Below are 20,303 nucleotides of genomic sequence, written 5' to 3'. Positions count from 1 at the left end.
AACAAGTTGAATCAAAAGTTTTTTTTTTGAATCATCACATTTTGGATCATATTATGTTCAACATTTTTTTTAAAACTAATATTTCTTAAAATTAAAAATAAATACTTCAAAAACTAATTTTCAATTTTTTTACAAAGTCAATATTATATTGAGTAGAAGTATCCCTTAAATTTTTATAATTTTTGGAGAAATTTGTTTTTGTTTTTTTATAAAAATAAAAAAATAAAAAATATTTTTTTTTCCAAATTTTCATGATTGTGCTCATTTTGTAGAGATTTAAGTTTTAAAAACTTTGGTTTTTTCTGATTTTTTTAAAAGAAAAAAATTATGGCAACGAAAGACTTGATGATATGAATAAACATAAAACAAGTTTAAACCCACCAATGATCATCTTGCAAGTTGTAAAAAGATTTAAACACCAACCAAAGAAGAGATGAAGAAATCACAACCTTTGTAGTTCTTTGGGTCCTCTTGGGAGGCTTGGAAGTTGATGAAGAATGATGAACTTTGAGACACTAACAATTATTCAACTTGATGTAGAATGCTAGTTCTTTTGTATAAAACTCTTAAGCTTGAAGTTCATAACCAATATGAAGTTCAACAAAGCAAAAGCAAGAGAGTTTATCTTCCAAAGATGAACAAAATTAAGAGAGAATGCATGTGTACATACTACTTATAGTTTTGACTAGACAAGGAAGAAAGATGATGAAAGCCTTTCTTAAAAGCACATCTATTACACACAAGTCCTTAACTAGTTAAACACTTATGTCCCTAAAACTAGTTTGTCTCTCATACCTTTAAGACAAGCCATGCTTTTGATTAAACTAATCAAAAGCTCATGACTTCACTTTTCTTCCATAACTTATAAAATAAGAAAGGCAAAAGAAGACAAAGCTTTTATATTTTATAAACCAAGTTTATAAAATATAAACTTTTATTTTTTTGTAAAAGACAAAAGAATTAATCTAGTCTAAAATGTTATGCATGACTTATTAATTCATACCATGTAAATTATGTAATGTTACTTACTAATGAAAATTATTACTTTCAAGAAATAAATAATTTTCAATTTAATTATAAGAGTTTATTGAATATTTATTAAAATCAATTTTTAATAAACAATCAATTTTATCAGGTTGTTGTTAATGTGATCCATTAGTATCATATGTTAATTAACAATATCACTTTAATATTATTTTTGAGCATACTAGATTTTTCAAATATATATATATATATATATATATATATATATATATATATATATATATTTAAATTGGGCGACCATAACAATTATTAAAAAATAACACTAAATCGAGAATAATATTCAGTTTTATTCATGCACGAACAACAGTACATGTCATTGGGTAATATTTTTCAAAATAGTTGATATTATATATATATAAACTTAATATAAAAATTATTATGTTAATCCTATCCTATATTCTAATAATAAAAGAATATTTTTTTTGTCACGTGACATCTTTGTAACCTAAAAACTTTCAATGTGAATTACCTATTATACCCTTCAATCTCTAAAATTTATAGAATTTGAATTTCAAAATGTTACAATAAATATATATATATCGATAAACAAAATCCAAAGAAATAAGGGATTATCCTTCAAAATAGCTATCACAGTTTCTCCCAATATTACTTCCACCGATTTCTTTCTTTGCTCCTCCTATTGGTTCTTCAATCATTTTTTTCCTTCTCTAACACAATCACTTTTTCTATTTCTTCTCTCCATTCTTTCCTTTCTTTGCACAATCAATTTCAAATCAATAATGCATTTATGATTTGCTTATCCTAATCTCAAAATTTCAGGAAGGAAATTTTTTTGATTTTGAATTTTATTATCGATCCTTCAGAACATACACATCTAATTACCACACAAAATTTATTGTCATTCAATAAGATATGGATTTGCATCGATTATAAAAATTACCATTGTTCAGTTTTACCTACTAATTAATTTTATGGTAATTTTTGAACTGCAAATAAGTGTTATACTATGTTGTTATTATTATCTATGTTATGTTACATGGGTTTAAACCTAATATTAATATAATAACATAATTATTTTAAACAACTATATATAATTTAAGATGCTACAGGGAATCATCCATGGCTTGCAATGTATTATTATAAGTGGGAGTGGGACCATCAACCATCTTGCAAGTCTTTCGATTTTTGAAATAATATTTTCCTATACGCGGCTTTCAAAGTGAGTATGGAATTCCTTTGACATATCAGAGAACCGGCGCGGATGCTCTTATACGGTTCATGTAGACTTGATATCTGACTTTTCTCATTCCAAACTTCTTCTCAGATCTTACCACGTTGACATCATTCATCTAATTCCATGGCTATTGCTCAACCTTGTTTTAGTTATGATATTTTTTTAAGTTTTCGAGGCGAAGACACTCGTAACGGTTTCACAGATCATCTCTATACAGCCTTGAAGCAAGCAGGAATCCGCGCTTTCCGGGACAATGATTCAATGGAGAGAGGAAAAATGCTGAAGCTAGAACTGAAGAAAGCCATCCACGAGTCTGCAATTTCACTCATTGTTTTCTCAGAAGGCTATGCATCATCCAAATGGTGTCTCGATGAGGTTATGATGATTATTGAAGAACACGAGACTTCATCCTGTAAACATCAATTCGTACCTGTGTTCTACAAAGTGGAACCATCTGATGTTCGAAATCAAACAGGATGCTTTAAAGACGCATTTGATGTGTATGATGATGAAGTCAACGTAGAAACAAACCTTCGAAAGAAGAAAAAATTGTTAGAGAAGGTGGGGGCATGGAGAGATTCTCTTAACAAAGCTGCAACCTTTACAGGATTGGTATATAAAGATGGGTACGCATGCTTCCTTAAATCCTGTAAAGAAAAAAATCACTAACTAGTGTGTTATTTAGAATTGGATCTTGATCCTCATCTCACATGAGATCCATTTATATGTAAACAAACTAATCCGTTGATCCAGTTGACTCGTGTCTATATGGATTGGATCTATAAAAATATTCAAAATAAAATTATGAGTATTTTGGAAAAATAGAAATAATTTTTTCTTCAACCTCTTTCTTGAATACAATAAATAAAAAATAATAAAAGTATTTTAGAAGACTTCCATTTTTTAGTGTTATTTTTATCAAAAAAATTTCCGCAATAATCAAAATTTATAAGCTTATATTCTCTATAAATCAACATTAATATTGATATATTTTTTATATACTATATACTTTTTACATGAGATTTGCTCATGTATATTATTTACATGTGAATACACATTGCATTCAATTTTTAGTACAATTGGTCTTAACAATATTATTACATATGAATAAAAATCATATATAGAGTTTATTCAAATATGAATAATACTTATGAGTTATGACTAGAGCTGATATAAGAAAATAAAAATTTTGTATCTATACTAAAAAAGACTATATAAAGATAAATGTTTATTTACAGAGAATGAAAATTCATGAATTTTGATATATTGGTTTTTCAATAAAATAAGTTGTCAAAAATTAATGATTGAGATTTACTCTCATATTCTCAACAATTTTTCCATTACTTTGAACTTTAAAAGATAAAGATAGGATATAGGATTTTGAAGATTGTATTGTTCAAATAAAGATGCATCTTTCATTCATACATATGGTATATATCATCATTTGTATAATAAACAAGTACATTACAAATCTAATTTCTTTAATTTGAACTTTCTAGGTACGAGTCCAGATTCATAATCAATATTCTAAATGTTGTAATAAAGAAAGTGGACAACAAGGCCCTACACATTGAGGAGAAACTAGTGGGAATAAAGGACCATCTTGCTGAGATCCAATCATGGTTAGAAGATCGGTCACCTGATGCAGTAGTCCTTCTAATTGATGGGATGGGAGGCATTGGGAAATCAACCATAGCCAAATGCATATTTAACTTAAACTTTCGAAACTACAATGGTAGTTGCTTTCTGGCAGACATTAATAAGGAGACGTCAAATAAAAATAGTACACTCAATCGCTTCCAGAGTCAGCTTCTTTCCACTATTTTAAGGAGTGAAAAAGAAGAAACTATATGGAATGTTGATGAAGGAACCAATAAGGTGACAAATGCCATATCCAACAAAAAGGTACTTCTTATCCTTGATGATGTTGCAACAATGGAACAGTTAGATGCCTTACTAGGACCGAAAAGGTTTTATCCTGGAAGTAAAGTGGTCATAACAACTAGGCACACATGGTTGTTGACTGCTTTCAAAGATCATGGTAAGGTTCACTCCCTTGGAACATTATCCATGGGCGACGCTACTGAACTCCTTAGTTTGCATGCGTTTGGTCAACACCAACCCGTTGAACCCTATATTGTCCACTTAGAATTAGTTGTTCAGCGCTGCAATGGCCTTCCTTTGGCTCTTAAAGTATTGGGATCTTCCCTACGTGAAAAGACAAATGATGAATGGGAAGATGCAATTCACAAACTGGCTGCAATTCCTCATCGTGAGATTCAAGAAGTTCTACAAATAAGCTATGAAACTTTGGCAGATGACAAGGATAAAGGTTTATTCTTGCATATTGCTTTCTTCCTCGAGGGTGAGGAAAGAGACTACATTGTGAAATTATTGACTGAATGTAATCTACACCCTATTGTTGGGATCAAGAATCTAATGGATAGATGTCTAGTTTATGTTGAAGATGGGAGAGTGATGATGCATCAATTAATCAAGGAGATGGGACGAGAAGTTGTTCGCCAGGAATCAGAAAAGGAACCTGGGAAAAGAAGTAGATTGTGGGATCATCAGGACTGTATTAATGTGTTGCAAGACCATACCGTATGCTTACACACCCCTTTTGTATATTATTACTTAAGTAATCATGCATGTTGAGCCATAGCTAGTTTACCTTTTTGAATTTCTTAACTAGGGTACAGAAACTGTAGAAGGACTCACGCTTGATATACAAAAGTTCATGGAAGCCGAATCAAGAGATGATGATGCATATTTCCAAATTAGTGCCCTGGAGAAGATGAAGAGTCTAATTCTACTTCAACTTAAAAATGTAGTATTTTCTGGGAAATACAAGAAGTTTCCCAGAAAGTTACGATTGTTGAGTTGGCATGGATTTTCTCTAAAAGCTATACCAGGTGACATTTCATTGGAGAAGTTGGTGATACTTGACATGAGCTACAGCAAATTAACACGTGTTTGGGATAACTTCATGGTATGTCTTCTTGCATCACCATTTCAGTTTTGGAGTGTTTGTTAGTTATCAAATTATTATTTTATAAGATGTTTATGTAGAAAGTTCTTTATATGATTGTGGTTTTTCTTGTCACAGTACATTGGATCCTTAAAAATCCTTAATCTTAGCTATTCATTTGACCTGATTGAAACCCCTGATTTTGGCGGATTCCCTAATCTGGAGAGCTTGATCCTGAGACATTGTTGGAGTTTAATCAAGGTTGGTGAATTGATTCCACACCTTAAAAAACTAAATTCGTTAGATCTAACCAATTGTAGAAGCTTGAGAGATCTTCCATGCTTACCTAGATCCGTTGAATCGCTTCAAATATCTGGTTGCAAAAAGCTTGAAGTTCTTGGATCGATTGCAGACCTTACAAAACTAGGCTCATTAGATCTAAGCGATTGTGAAAGCTTGAGGAATCTTTGGTGCTTGCCTAGTTCCATTGAATGGCTTTATATGAATGGATGCAAAAAGCTTGAAGTTCTTGGATCGTTTGCAAACCTTACACGACTATACTCATTAGATCTAACCAATTGTGAAAGCTTGAGAAATCTTCCATGCTTACCTAGATCCCTTAATTATCTTAAATTGTATGGTTGCAAAAACCTTGAAGTTCTTGGATCGTTTGCAAACCTTACGCAACTATACTCATTAGATCTAAGCTATTGTATAAGCTTGAGGGATCTTCCGTGCTTACCTAGATCCCTTGACTCGCTTCAAATGTGTGGTTGTGGAGTTCTTGGAAGGGTCGATCAGTGCTTGGATTCTTTTTCATCACTTTCCTTTTTAACGGAAGTGAATTTGTCACACTCCTATCTCTTTGTCAATTCTTTCCCAGATGAATGGGGTAGCCTGGTCTCACTCGTGAAGTTGAATATAGATGGCAACAATATAACCTTCTTACCAAAATGTGTTCAAACCCTACCGAGAATTGAAGAGCTGAGAGTCTCACATTGTTCAAAACTCCAATCAGTTCTAGGTCTCCCAAATTCCGTCAATGAGCTGTTTGTCAATGACAATGAATCCTTGGAAAAAGTACAGCCTGCAGAAAATTCAAGGACCGTAGTGCACCACATGAACTGCCCTAAATTGTGTGAGATCACGGGTCGTTATAAGATTCAGTTAATAGATAAAGTTGAGAGGAAAATTATACGGTATCTGGGATTAGAATCAAATGCATGTGAAGGAATGGAGTTGGATCTTGAGGTGCTTTCTCTTTCTCTATCTCTGCTTTGTATATTTGTTTTATAAGCTAATGCCGAGAATCAAATTACTCAATAACTAATAAGGTGTCCGTGTGAGTGTGTCACAGGTGTTCCATGAGTTTGGCATATTCAGCACATTTGTTTCAGAAAAACAAACCCCTTCTTATTCCTGCTTCACATATAAAGAAATGGGCTCACGAATTTCATTTAAAGTTCCTTTGTATAGTAATAGTTTGAGAATAATTGGCTTTAATATGTGTGTCGTTCTTTCTCTATCATTCTTGCAAATGGGTCTTGATCTGGAGATTGGAGTACAAAACAAGACCAAAGATTTGCTGTGGAGTTACTTTAAAAGAGATCAAAATATCCGTAAGAATGCAGGAAATTTCGCATTGTTAAGCCTTTGGAGGTGTGGCAATCTGTTGGAGGGTGGAGATGAAATCATCATACGTGTCTTTTCTCGTATAATACGTGTAGAGGAATGTTGTATAAACCTTATATACGAAGATTATGAAGAATTACTTGATGAAGAAAGAAAGGAGGCTCATGATGTCAATGTCTTTGATCAAATGTTGTGGACTGATAGAATGGATAAAGATATATCGCATTATGTTTTCCCGGGGAAGAAACATGTGTTCCGAGATGACCATCTGGAATATAATGCAAGAAAGGAAAAATGGGAGAGACCAACAATCTCATACCCCATTAATAGCCCCCAAGACAGGAGCCTAGTGGTTGACACGCGGTATTTCATAAAGGGGATTCAAGGTTCAAACATTGCACGTTTCTAGTTTTCTTGTTACTCTATCAAATGAAGGCATCCACAAAATTAAGCCAATTAAAAGTCAAAGATTATGTCTCTTGTTTCCTCTTGGATGTGGAAAATTAATTTTCTTCTTGGATGCCATATCAGTGCTGCTGGGAAACTCCTTCTGTCTTGTAGGATACACCTTGTGTTTGATCAAGCATGACAATGGTCTGCCAAAAAAATGTGTGAAATGGTGGGTCACTATAAGCTTTAATCAATAGACAAAGTTGAGAGCAAAATTCAGGTGCTTTCTCTATCTCTCTCTGGTTTGCATATATGTTTTAGGGTATTGCTGACAATCAAACTAAATAACAAATGGAATGTTTGTCGCAGGTGTTACATGAGTTTGGAATATTCAGCACATGTGTTTCAGAACATCTATTTGCAAGTGAGTCAATCTATTGGTGTGTGGAGAATGGAGATCACATTGTTGGTCCATTTGTAACTTTCATGTGTGGAGTGGCATCATTTACCATCTTGAGGTGGATCTGTATTTTGGATTAACTTATTAGAGAATGTATCTTTTCTAAATTTTATTGATATGTCATGTCCATGAAAAAATTAGAGAAACTCATTATAAAATCACAAATTGTGGCAGTAGCTTGAATATATTTTTATATTGGTTATACGAGATCTATAGCTTGTTTTATATGAAAGTTCCTTATGTTTTTTAGAAGAATCTTAATAACTGGTCTCTTTTTATTTGATCATTTTTGTTTCTCTTTTTACTTTTGTTCCTTTTTAGTGCAATACATCAACATGTATTTTGATTAAATTAAGTTTTGCATTGCTGTTTCATCCAAAAACTTTTTATTGCTAGACTTTTGTTACAATTTCATGGATAGTTGTAAGGGGAATTGCCCTCTAATCACTTTTAGTTGGTGCACAAATGTTGATAGAGGCTTGCTGTGGAGATTGAAAGATAAAGAACCTGGCGAAACTAATAAACCATTGTTTTTGGTGTTGATTCACTTATGTTTGTTGTTTCTTACACATTCTGGGATTCAAGCAGAATGGGATAAAAGGAATGTTGTTGTTACTCCCCAAGTATGATCATGACTATTTACCGATGCCCACAATCACAAATAAAGGGTTTCTATACAAGTAAAGAATCATGTTGTTTCCATAATTATTAGATTGATTTGTTGTTTCAAACATACTTGAAATCTTTCATGTAAGAAAAAACTTAATTAGCTCTTAGAAAGAAAACAGAGGATAGGAACAGGGGAAGAGTGGACGACCCTGACTTTCCTTGTTCAGGTGTTTCCATTGAACATATGTAGTTGATTTTATTCATTATTTATAGTTGATTCAATCCTTTAAATGGAAAGAGGCATACCTTAAATCTACTTTTGTGCATGTAACTAGTTTTAAACTATTTATATTCTGCGAAGACCATTTCGAATGCTAAAATAAAGATGAACCGCATAAAGGCTAAAAATTTCTTCCGAAAGGCTTACAACAAGTGTAATATTAGCATATTCCCATGAATTTTGGTCCCAGCTTCACATGAACATGATGCTATAGTTGTGAAAGATTAGAGGTACTGTTTCTAGTGCTATTGCATGTTTCAGGTTTTATTCATTTATTCAACTTTCTCCATGTTGTGAGCGACTTCAATACCAAAGAATTGTAACAACGTAAGTTCAGTGACCAAATTGAGTAAAACATAATTTGTCAGTTGGGTTTTTTTTTCTTAAACAAAATATTTCAAATCGTCCTAAATAAATCAATTTGATTACAACAAGCCTCGATTTATAGATTGAGGTCAAGGTTGAATATAAATACTAAATAGTCATGGTCATACCGGGAATAACATAGTTTTATCCCTTTACACTTTGCATTACCGTTGAAACTTGTAAGTATCATGGAGGTCGTGACATGGGACACCACGTTCATGTCGAGCACCATGACTCTTAGAGGGTGTTTGTGATTGCTTTAAAAACAACTTTTTGGCTTTTTACTTTTCCAAAAAGTCAAAAAAATTGAAAAGTTGTTTGGAAAGGAAAAAAGATCTTTTGAAAACAACTTTTGGGTAAAGGGAAAAGAACGTGATTCAAAAAGCCACAATCTCTGACTTTTGGAACTTTTGCCTTTTGAAAAACAACTTTTGCCTTTTGAAAAACAACTTTTGCCTTTTTTTTTACATCCAAACACATTTTAAACTTTTACTTTTGAGAAAAGATCTTTTATAAAAAAGTTATTTTCTAAATAGGACTTTAAGCCTAGAAAAGATCTCTTTTATTAGCCAACTTTCTAAGACGCCAAATATGGTAAAAACCTGTCGTTTTGGGCTCAAATCAGTTCTTTGAGATTTCCTTAATACTTCATCAGTTCCTTCCATTTCTTCCATTTTTGGGTGATTTCGGATCAGAGAAGTTTTAAGGTATACCACTTTCTTACCTTAATCTTGAACTTCGACATAATTAGGGTTGATAAATTTTGAAAAGCTTCATTGGTGAATCTTGATGCATGTTGAATCTTTTGTTCTAAAAGTTGTTAAAATTGTCAGGTAACAACAAATACACAAAAGATTTCAGCAATTACTAACCTAGATTCTTGAAGTTTATGATTTATTGCAACGCCCGTAAATTGACAAGGTAAGCTGTTGAACACTTGGAATGTTGATATTAACTGAAGGTATTGTAAATATGCTATTATGGTAGTATGATATATATACCATCTAGGTAATGCTAACAAAACTTTTAAAGTAGGATGCTATAACGTGTTGAAGTTTCCTAATTGAAGCGGTGATGTGTATTGAATGGTGGCTTCAGAAGCATTTCCTCTGTACAACAAATCTCTATCAATTGTATCCAATTCCCTAAGTGAAGCTGTGATGTGTGCCTTTTTTTTTGTTTATTTAGAGTCTATAATCTTAGTTTTGATCTAAAAGGTAAGTTTTAAATGGCCATTCGGCCCTCTTCCACTTGCTCCATTGGCAGGCAGCAGTTTTTCCTTTGTTTTCCAGTCATCCCTTTCTAGATTTTCAACTCTTAAATTTAGTAGTACATGTAGCCACAGGGAAAACACGTATTTATTTATTTGTTTGTTCTCCGAACAGAGTAGTATTTGTAGTTAGCAAGAGCTTCAGTTAAGCCCCATTAACATTACTGTAATTACACATTACACTGAGTTCAATCACTTATGCAGCATTTTCTACTGCACAAAAACCCTGCAAAGTTGGGCTGGTTATGGAACATTGAGTTCAAGGTGAGCTACCAACTGTGGAAGTCAGAGGAATAAAAAAATGTGAGATCATCCATATTTTCCAATATTAATGCAATGGGCCCTACCTAAAGTTATTTCTTTCCATGTGAATGATAGGAATTTATAATATGTGGGGCTGGTACCAGTTATTGCTGAAGATTCAAGTGGACTTAATATCAACTTTTCCATTCCAACACTCTTGTCTCTACTTTAATCATTGGCTTCTTCTTCATCTTCTCCCATGGCTACTGCTCAACCTTGTTTTAGTTATGATGTTTTTTTAAGTTTCCGAGGTGAAGACACCCGTAAGAGTTTTACAGATCATCTCTATACAGCCTTGAAGCAAGCAGGACTCCGTACTTTCCGGGATGATGATGCAATGGAGAGAGGAAAACTGCTGGAGCCAGAGCTAAATAAAGCCATCCATGAGTCAGCACTTTCACTCATTGTCTTCTCCAACGACTATGCATCCTCTGAGTGGTGTCTCAATGAGGTTATGATGATTATTAAGGAACACGAGACTTTGTCCGTTAAACATGAAGTTGTACCTGTGTTCTATAAAGTGGAACCATCTGATGTTCGTGTGGAAGTTTCCTTCAAACTTTAACATTGGATGATTTCTAGAATACCATTCTACACATGTGGTTTTAATTTGTCGAGAATGGGTGGTAGCATGTTTGTCAAGAATGGATGGTAGCATGTTTGTCAAGCTTGGATGGTAATAGACAATTGAATTCATACATTCATTTGCCTATAAAAAGAAATGAAACCAAGCTTATTAAAAACACCACACCTCAAATTACATCTTCATCTTTCTCTCATGTTCATACAAATATATGTTTGATATATTTGTTTTTTCTTTCCTCTATCTCTGTAAACACTGTAAACACTGAATATTATAGTAAATTGGTTCTCGGCTTCCTCCGCCCGTGGTTTTTCCCGATTTGGGTTTCCACGTAAATATCGCGTGTTTTTTTCTTTTTATCGTTCGATTTATTCTTGGTTGATTATTCAAATAGTTTTATATTCCGTTGAATCGCTATCGTGATATTTGGGTTTTATACTTCGATCTTGAAGTTATCGATTATTTATTGTAGTCGATTTGTCTACAATTGGTATCAGAGCTATCCGGGTTTTCCGATAACGATTCGTAAAAACTATTTTCAACCATGTCATCGATGAAGTACGATATTCCTTTACTTGACAGAAACACAAGATTCCCTCTCTGGCAAGTAAGGATGAAAGATGTGTTGATCCAAATGGATCTCCACAAAGCACTATTAGGAATGGAGAAAATGCCGGCAACTTGGTCGACTGAGGAAAAGGAGATGAAAGATCTGAAGGCGTCGTCGCAGATCCGTCTGCATCTTTCTAACGACGTTCTCCAAGATGTGTTGAAAGAGACATCCGCAGCGGCTCTCTGGCTAAAACTCGAGCAGCTACTTATGACGAAAAGCTTGCCCAACAAGCTACACTTGAAGCAACGACTTTTTAACCTAAAGATGGGTGAAGGTAGTTCTTTGTCTGATCACCTCTCTACCTTTAAAGAGCTTGTAGGAAATCTGGAGAATATGGACGTCAAATACGAAGATGAAGACTTGGCGTTATTTTTATTATCTTCTCTCCCAGACTCCTACGATCACTTTCGTGACACCATTATCTATTCTCGGGACACTCTTGTCCTTGACGAGGTAATGACTGCTCTTGATTCAAAGGAAAAGATGAAGCAGATAGTTGGGAACAGTAGCAGCGATTCTAAAGCCGAATGTCTCAACATCAGAGGGAGACCTAACGAGAGAGGTAGCTCTTCACAAAACCGATCTAGATCTAAGTCCAAAGCCAATCGCAAGTATTGCAATTATTGCCACAAGAAGGGACATCTGATCGATGAATGTTTCAAGTTAAAGAACAAGGAGAAAGCAAAGGCAATCGCAAAGGGAAAAACAACCAATAACACCGTTGAAGCCGATGTTGCCGAAACTGGTTCCGATGGCGAGCTTCTATCCGTTTCAGACTACGGTTTAATGACCACGAGTGAGTGGGTACTTGATTCAGCGTGTACTTTTCATATGAGCTCCAACCGAAGCGTTTTTCATTCATATGAAAAGGTTAACGAAGGCCACGTTCTAATGGGTAACGACACTTCGTGTCGTATTATTGGACGGGGTACACTCAGGTTCCGCATGTTCGATGGCGTTGTTCGAACGATTCAAGATGTGAAGCACGTATCCGGTCTTAGGCGAAATTTACTAAGTCTCGGTACTTTCGAGAAGAAAGGTTACGAGTTTGTTGGCAAAGACGGGAAACTCCATATTTTCAAGGAAGGTTTTGTGGTCATCCGAGGAGTTAGAAAATCCGCAAACCTTTACATTATGGATGGGCAAGTTATCTCCGGCGAAGTCTCGGTATGTTCTAAATCCCTCTCCAACGTTGATCGCTCTCGTCTATGGCACCTCAGGCTCGCTCACATGTCATACCATGGTATGAATGAACTAAGTCGAAGGGGGTTGCTCGGGGAGCACAAATCAATCGAACTTGAATTCTGTGAAGATTGTGTATTTGGAAAGCAGAAGCGAGTGAGTTTTATCGGTGGCAAACATACGACGAAAGGGCCACTTGACTACATACACTCTGATTTATGGGGACCAGCGAAGGTTACATCGAAAGGTGGAGCCTCTTATATGCTCACGATCATTGACGATTTCTCAAGAAAGGTATGGTCGTTCTTCTTGAAGTCAAAGGGAGAAGTATTCCAAACTTTTAGAGATTGGAAAGTATTGGTTGAAAAGCAATCAGGTTTTGAAGTGAAATACCTTCGTACTGATAATGGACTTGAATTTTGTTCTGAAGAATTCAACTCCTATTGCCGTAGGGAAGGAATTACGAGGCATCGCACCGTAGTTCATACACCACAGCAGAACGGCGTAGCGGAACGTATGAACCGCACCATCATGGAGAAGGTCCGATGCATGTTATCTCATTCGAAGTTGCCGAAGTCTTTTTGGGCCGAGGCCGCTTCAACCGCATGCTACATTATCAACTGTTCCCCTTCTCGTGCTATTCAAAAGAAGACCCCATTTGAGCTTTGGTCCGGCCAACCTGCTGATTACATGAAATTGATTCCATTTGGATGTCCAGCATATGCCCGAGTTGATAACGGTAAATTGGAACCGAGGGCAATTAAATGCGTCTTTCTCGGATATCCGACAGGTGTTAAAGGGTTCAAATTATGGAGCCCGGAGGTAAGCAAGGTTTTGACATCTAAAGATGTGACCTTCGATGAAAAAGCCATGCTTCATCCTGTCTCCAACATTCAGACCAGAGAAAATGAAAATTCGGAAAAAGACAAAGTTCGAGTGGAGGTGGAGTTTCCTTTAAATTCATCTTTCGAGGACCAGTCTCATGAAGGTGTCGAGGTTTCTCAACCCTCGAATAATCAATATTCCTCTTCTCATGAGCCAGCCGAAGCTCCAAGCCAACCTCACAGTCCCTCCATTGCAAGAGATAGACCTCGCAGACAGATTGTACCTCCAAAGAGATATGTTCAAGCCAATTCTGTCGCTTATGCACTTACAGTTGCCAATGAAGTTGAGTCTGTTCTGGAGCCCATAAGCTACAACGAGGCCATTCAATCCAAACATTCTAATAAGTGGATGGTTGCCATGCACGAGGAGATGGAATCTCTTCAGAAAAATGGCACATGGGATCTCGTTCCAGCTCCAAAGGGTAAGAAGACAGTTAAGTGCAAATGGGTCTACAAGTTGAAGGAGGCTATCCACCCTGGTGACAAACCAAGATATAAAGCTCGTTTGGTAGCCAAAGGCTACAGTCAAATCCCAGGTATCGATTATACCGACATTTTCTCTCCAGTTGTGAAACACACGTCAATACGTGTCTTGTTGGGATTAGTTGCCTCTCATGACTATGAATTAGAGCAACTTGATGTTACTACAACATTCTTAAATGGTGTGCTTGAGGAAGAGATATATATGCAACAACCTGAAAGTTTTGTAGCTCCTGGCAAGGAAAGCTACGTGTGCAAATTGAAGAAGTCTCTTTATGGCCTCAAGCAATCTCCTCGACAATGGTATAAAAGGTTTGACTCAATTATGACCAGTCACAAGCTGAAAAGGTGCACCTACGACAGCTGCGTTTACTACAAAAAGTGTGACGATGGTTCAATGGTCTATCTACTTTTATACGTGGATGACATGTTAATTGCAGCGAAGAATATAAAGGAGATTCAAAAGATAAAAGACCAGTTGAATGCTGAGTTCGATATGAAGGACTTGGGTGCTGCGAAGAAAATTCTAGGAATGGAAATAGTGCGAGATCGTAGTGCAAGAACTCTATACCTTTCTCAACAAAGCTACATTGAGAAGGTTCTGCACCGTTTCAATATGCATGACGCAAAAGAAGTCAGCACTCCTTTCGCAGCCCACTTCAAGCTATCCGCCTTAAGTCCTACCACCGAAGAAGATATAGCATACATGGCAAAGGTACCATACTCCAGCGCTGTAGGATCTCTTGTGTATGCTATGATTTGTACACGTCCAGATTTGTCATATGCGGTAAGCATGGTGAGCAGATACATGGCGAATCCAGGAAAGGAGCATTGGGTTGCTGTTAAATGGATTTTTCGCTACTTGCGAGGTACTTCCTCTTTATGTCTGCGGTTTGGAAAAACCGATAATGGAGTACTTGGTTATGTGGATTCCGATTATGCAAAGGACTTGGATAAAAGACGATCGATTACAGGGTACGTGTTTACTTTGGGTGATTGCGCAGTTAGCTGGAAAGCGCAGTTACAATCTACTGTAGCGTTATCCACCACTGAAGCCGAATACATGGCTGCTACGGAAGCAGTGAAGGAAGCCCTCTGGTTGAAACGGTTGATAGGTGAGCTTTCAAACAAGTTATCTGTTAACACTGTTTTTTGTGACAATCAAAGTGCAATATTTCTGACGAAGGATCAAATGTTCCATGATCGAACGAAGCATATTGATGTTCGTTATCACTTCATCAGAGATGTTATTGCTAAAGGCGATATTACAGTAAACAAGATCAGCACCAATGATAATCCTGCTGATATGTTCACTAAAAGTCTTCCAATAGCCAAATTCAAAGCATGTTTGGATTTGGTGGGTGTTTCAGATCGCATTTGAGCCTGATAGGCTCGTGGTGGAGGAAGTATATTTACTTTTCAAAATCAATTTTTTCTCATATGGTGTTTGCAGATTCTTATAGAGATTTGGAGTATGATGAGCTGTTGATAAACTGTTTTGCATGATCATTGTGCAAGTTAAAGTTTTTTCATCCTGTCTCATTTGAAGTCAAGGTGGAGATTGTGGAAGTTTCCTTCAAACTTCAACATTGGATGATTTCTAGAATACCATTCTACACATGTGGTTTTAATTTGTCAAGAATGGGTGGTAGCATGTTTGTCAAGAATGGATGGTAGCATGTTTGTCAAGCTTGGATGGTAATAGACAATTGAATTCATACATTCATTTGCCTATAAAAGGAAATGAAACCAAGCTTATTAAAAACACCACACCTCAAATTACATCTTCATCTTTCTCTCATGTTCATACAAATATATGTTTGATATATTTGTTTTTTCTTTCCTCTATCTCTGTAAACACTGAATATTATAGTAAATTGGTTCTCGGCTTCCTCCGCCCGTGGTTTTTCCCGATTTGGGTTTCCACGTAAATATCGTGTGTTTTTTCTTTTTATCGTTCGATTTATTCTTGGTTGATTATTCAAATAGTTTTATATTCTGTTGAATCGCTATCGTGATATTTGGGTTTTATACTTCGATCTTGAAGTTATCGATTATTTATTGTAGTCGATTTGTCTACAGTTCGAAATCAAAGAGGAAGCTTTGAAGACGCATTTGATGCGTATGATGATAAAGTCAACGCAGAGACAGATCTTGAAAAGAAGAAAAAATTGTTGGAGAAGGTGGGGGCATGGAAGGATTCTCTTAGAAAAGCTGCAACTTTAACAGGAATGGTACTTGGGGATGGGTATGTATGCTTCCAGTTATACTGTATAGGAAAAAATCACTGGTTTGTTACTTAGGATTGGATCTTGATCTAGATCTGACATGCATATGACGTCCTCTATATGGAAACAAGTTAATCCATTGATCTAATAAGCCCATCCTTTTGAATTGATTTGTGATCTAAATGGATCGGATACATGAAAGTATATATCTAAAATAAAGTTATATAAGTTTTTTGAGAAAAAATAGAAATAAGTTTTTCTTTAACCTCTTTCTTGAATTCAATAAATGTAAATATTTTGAGAAGAAAACTTTATACAACAAAAGAGAAAGATAGGGTACTGGATTTTGAAGATTGTACTGTTTAAATAAAGTTGCATCTCTATTCATATGGTACCATTTGTAAAGTAAAAGAATACTATATACGGAATCAATTTAGATATATATTATGCTTTCTAGGCTTAGTCGGTACAAAGAGAGATATATTTCTATTTGTATTAATGTAAAATGAATATAGTAAAAAATAATATTACAAATCTAATTGCTTTATCTTTACCTTTAATTGATGTAGGTACGAGTCCGAATTCATAATCGACATTGTGAATGTTATAAGAAAGAAGGTGGACTACAAGGCCCTATACATTGAGGAGAAACTAGTGGGAACAAAGGACGACGTTGATGCGATCGAATCATGGTTACAAGATCTGTCACCTGATGCAGTAGTCCTTCTCATTGCAGGGATGGGGGCATTGGGAAAACAACCATAGCCAAATGCATATTTAACACAAACTCTAGTTTCTATGAGGGCAGTTGTTTTCTCGCGGATATTAATAAGATGGTGTCGAATCAAGATAAGGAAATGTGTCGCTTGCAGAGTCAGCTTCTTTCCACAATTTTAAAGTGATAAGGAAGAAATTATATGGAATGTTCATGAAGGAACCAACAAGATTACGAAAGCCATATCCAACAAAAAGGTACTTCTTATCCTTGATGATGTTGCAACAAGGAAACAGTTGGATGTGTTACTAGGATCGAAAAGGTTTTATCCTGGAAGTAAAGTGATCATAACAACCAGGCACAAGGACTTGTTAACTGCCTTCACAGTTCATCCTCAGGTCCGCTCTGTTGGAACATTATCAGCGGATGACGCTATTGAGCTCTTTAGTTTGTATGCCTTTCATCAACATCAACCCGTTGAACCCTACATTAGCCAATCACAAGTATTTGTTCACCACTGCAAGCGCCTTCCTTTGGCTCTTAAAGTATTGGGGTCGTCCTTATGTGGTAAGACAATTGATGAATGGGAAGATACAATGCGCCAGGTGGCAGCCAATCCTGATCCTGAGATTCAGGAAGTTCTAGAAATAAGTTATACAAATTTGAAATGTGACACGGATAAGTCGTTATTCTTACATATTGTTGGAAAATTTAGTATAAATATTTATATTTTTACTAACTTTGGACATATATAAATATATACATATGTTGTATATATAACTAACTCTAAGTGGGTTTGTGTTCTCCTCCACGAGGACTGCGAAACAATATATTATAGAGTATATGTGAAAGATGGGTATCTGAGAATAAGTTTAGCAAAAAGAGAGGAATGTGGGAATGATTCTCACATTGGTAGAAAGACCAAACCAAGTAAGGTTTATAAGCTTGAATGCTTGAAAGGCTTACAAGCTTGTGTCTATGGTTTTACTATAATTCCTACCCGCGCGTAGGGGGGGGGGGTGCAAATCTTGGATTTCGTAGACCAAAAACACCGAACTCGTGCATGGGCGCATTGATTGCGTAATTAATGACATAGTGATTTGTTTCCATTACACGATTCAACTATAAAAGAAGACCTTGCCGTCTCATTCAAACACACGATTCAACTATGGATCATTCTAGAAGACACTGGAGCAACCTAGACCTCTCCAGAACATGGTAGAATATTCTAGAAACATATGGAAGCTTATAGAGTATGTTAGATAGTTCTAGAGTAATCTAGTAAATAGTAAGTGTATACTAGTATTTTGAACCTTCCTAAGAAGCCTATAAATATGTATGGAGCTCATTTGCTCCAAACCATCCAAGAAAGCCTCAATGAAAGCAAAGTGTATAGTAGTCTCAGAAAGTGTAGGTTCTTCTTAAGTGTCTTAATAAAAGTCTTGTTGTTTCCCACACAAAGAGTCGTGTTCAACAATCTGGTATCAGAGCAATGTTTCTTGATAGTGAGAATGAGTGATTCTCTTTGTATCGTGAGTAGTCTGTGACTCTGCAAGTTTGGTGTCAAAACTAGCTTGTTTGTTATTACTTAGGTACTGCCAACACGATGGGTGATCTCCAAGTTGTCGGAGGAATCAAGAAACTCAACAACAACAACTACAAAACGTGGGAAACATGTATGAAGTCCTACTTACAAGGACAAGATCTATGGGAGGTCGTTGGTGGAAGCGAAACTACGCCACCAGAGGAAGATGTTAATGGCGCTTTGCGCAAATGGAAAATCAAAGCAGGCAAAACAATGTTTGACTTGAAGACCACAATCGAAGAAGAGATGTTGGAGCATATTCGGGATGAGAATACACCGAAAGAAGCTTGGGACACGTTCGTGACGCTTTTCTCAAAGAAGAATGATACGAGACTACAACTTTTGGAGAACGAGCTATTATCAATCTCACAACGTGACATGAAGATTGCTCAATATTTCCACAAGGTCAAGTCGATATGTCGAGAGATTACTGAACTAGATCCGCAATCCTTCATTGCAGAAGCTCGAATGAAGAGGATCATCATCCATGGACTGAGGCCGGAATATAGAAGCTTCGTTACTGTTGTACAAGGATGGCCCGTTCAACCATCACTTGTAGAGTTTGAGAATTTGTTGGCCAGCCAAGAAGCTATGGCTAAGGAAATGGGAGGCATCACGCTGAAGAGTGAAGAGGAAGCACTCTACACAAGTAAAAGTCGGAGGAATTTCAGGCCACCTTCTAAAGAAGGATACAAAAATGCTGACAAAGGGAAGAGTCAGCCAGGAACCTCACAACCATGGAGATCTCAAAAGACCGACAATAAGAGTTCTCGGGGGAGGACGTTCAAAGGCAACTGCAACAACTGTGGAAAGTGCGGCCACATGTCCAAGGATCGTTGGTCAAAGAAAAAGTCTGTGGAAAGCAATGTCGTAACTTCCAAAAAGGAAATAGAGGATGAATGGGATGCTGAGGCATTATGTGCAATAAAAGAAAACGAGTTGGCACTCATAGCAATGATGGGAGAGCGTATCAACTATGAGAATGACTGGATCGTTGATTCAGGATGCTCTAATCACATAACTGGTGATTAGAACAAACTACAAGACGTGAAGGAGTACAAAGGGAGTCGCATGGTACTTACATCTAACAATGCACGACTTCCAATTGCTCAGATTGGCAAAACAACAATCATGCCTCGTAATAAATCTGACATGGTGTCACTACATAATGTCTATCACGTGCCAGGTATGAAGAAGAACTTGTTGTCGGTATCGCAACTAACATCGTCAGACAACTACGTCTTGTTTGGCCCACAAGATGTGAAGGTCTATCGAGATCTTAAAATATCATAAAAGCCAACAATGGAAGGACGGAGAGTGGAGTCCGTGTATGTGCTCTCCGTAGAGTCTGCCTATGTAGACCAGACTCGTAAGAACGAGACAGCAGATCTATGGCATGCACGGTTGGGACATGTTGGTTATCACAAGTTAAAGATAATAATGGATAAATCCATGCTTAAAGGCTTACCTCAACTTGAAGTCAAAACGGATGTCGTTTGTGTTGGATGCCAGT

General features: G+C 36.1%; 2 protein-coding genes across 2 annotated transcripts; both read left to right on the top strand.

The window, feature by feature from the left end:
• The first annotated feature begins 2,204 nt into the window (after positions 1–2,204).
• LOC145117351 (disease resistance protein RUN1-like) lies at positions 2,205–7,894 on the top strand. The gene is made up of 6 exons (XM_079053645.1): positions 2,205–2,865; positions 3,739–4,843; positions 4,935–5,231; positions 5,349–6,461; positions 6,568–7,512; positions 7,602–7,894. The coding sequence occupies exons 1-5, from the start codon at positions 2,363–2,365 to the stop codon at positions 7,249–7,251; spliced, it is 3,702 nt and encodes a 1,233-aa protein (XP_078909771.1). The 5' UTR covers positions 2,205–2,362; the 3' UTR covers positions 7,252–7,512; positions 7,602–7,894.
• A 10,917-nt stretch (positions 7,895–18,811) lies between these two features.
• On the top strand, positions 18,812–19,822 carry LOC145113038 (uncharacterized). The gene has a single exon (XM_079049148.1). It carries the CDS (start codon positions 18,812–18,814, stop codon positions 19,820–19,822), a length of 1,011 nt encoding a protein of 336 aa, XP_078905274.1.
• Positions 19,823–20,303: the final 481 nt, after the last annotated feature.

This window comes from Lactuca virosa, chromosome 5 (genome assembly GCF_052849685.1).
Source record: "Lactuca virosa cultivar CGN04683 chromosome 5, Lactuca_virosa_CGN04683_v6, whole genome shotgun sequence".
In the NCBI taxonomy this organism is placed as follows: Eukaryota; Viridiplantae; Streptophyta; class Magnoliopsida; order Asterales; family Asteraceae; genus Lactuca; species Lactuca virosa.
The sequence above is the reverse complement of the archived record's forward strand: the minus strand, read 5'-3'. Positions and strand labels throughout refer to the sequence as shown.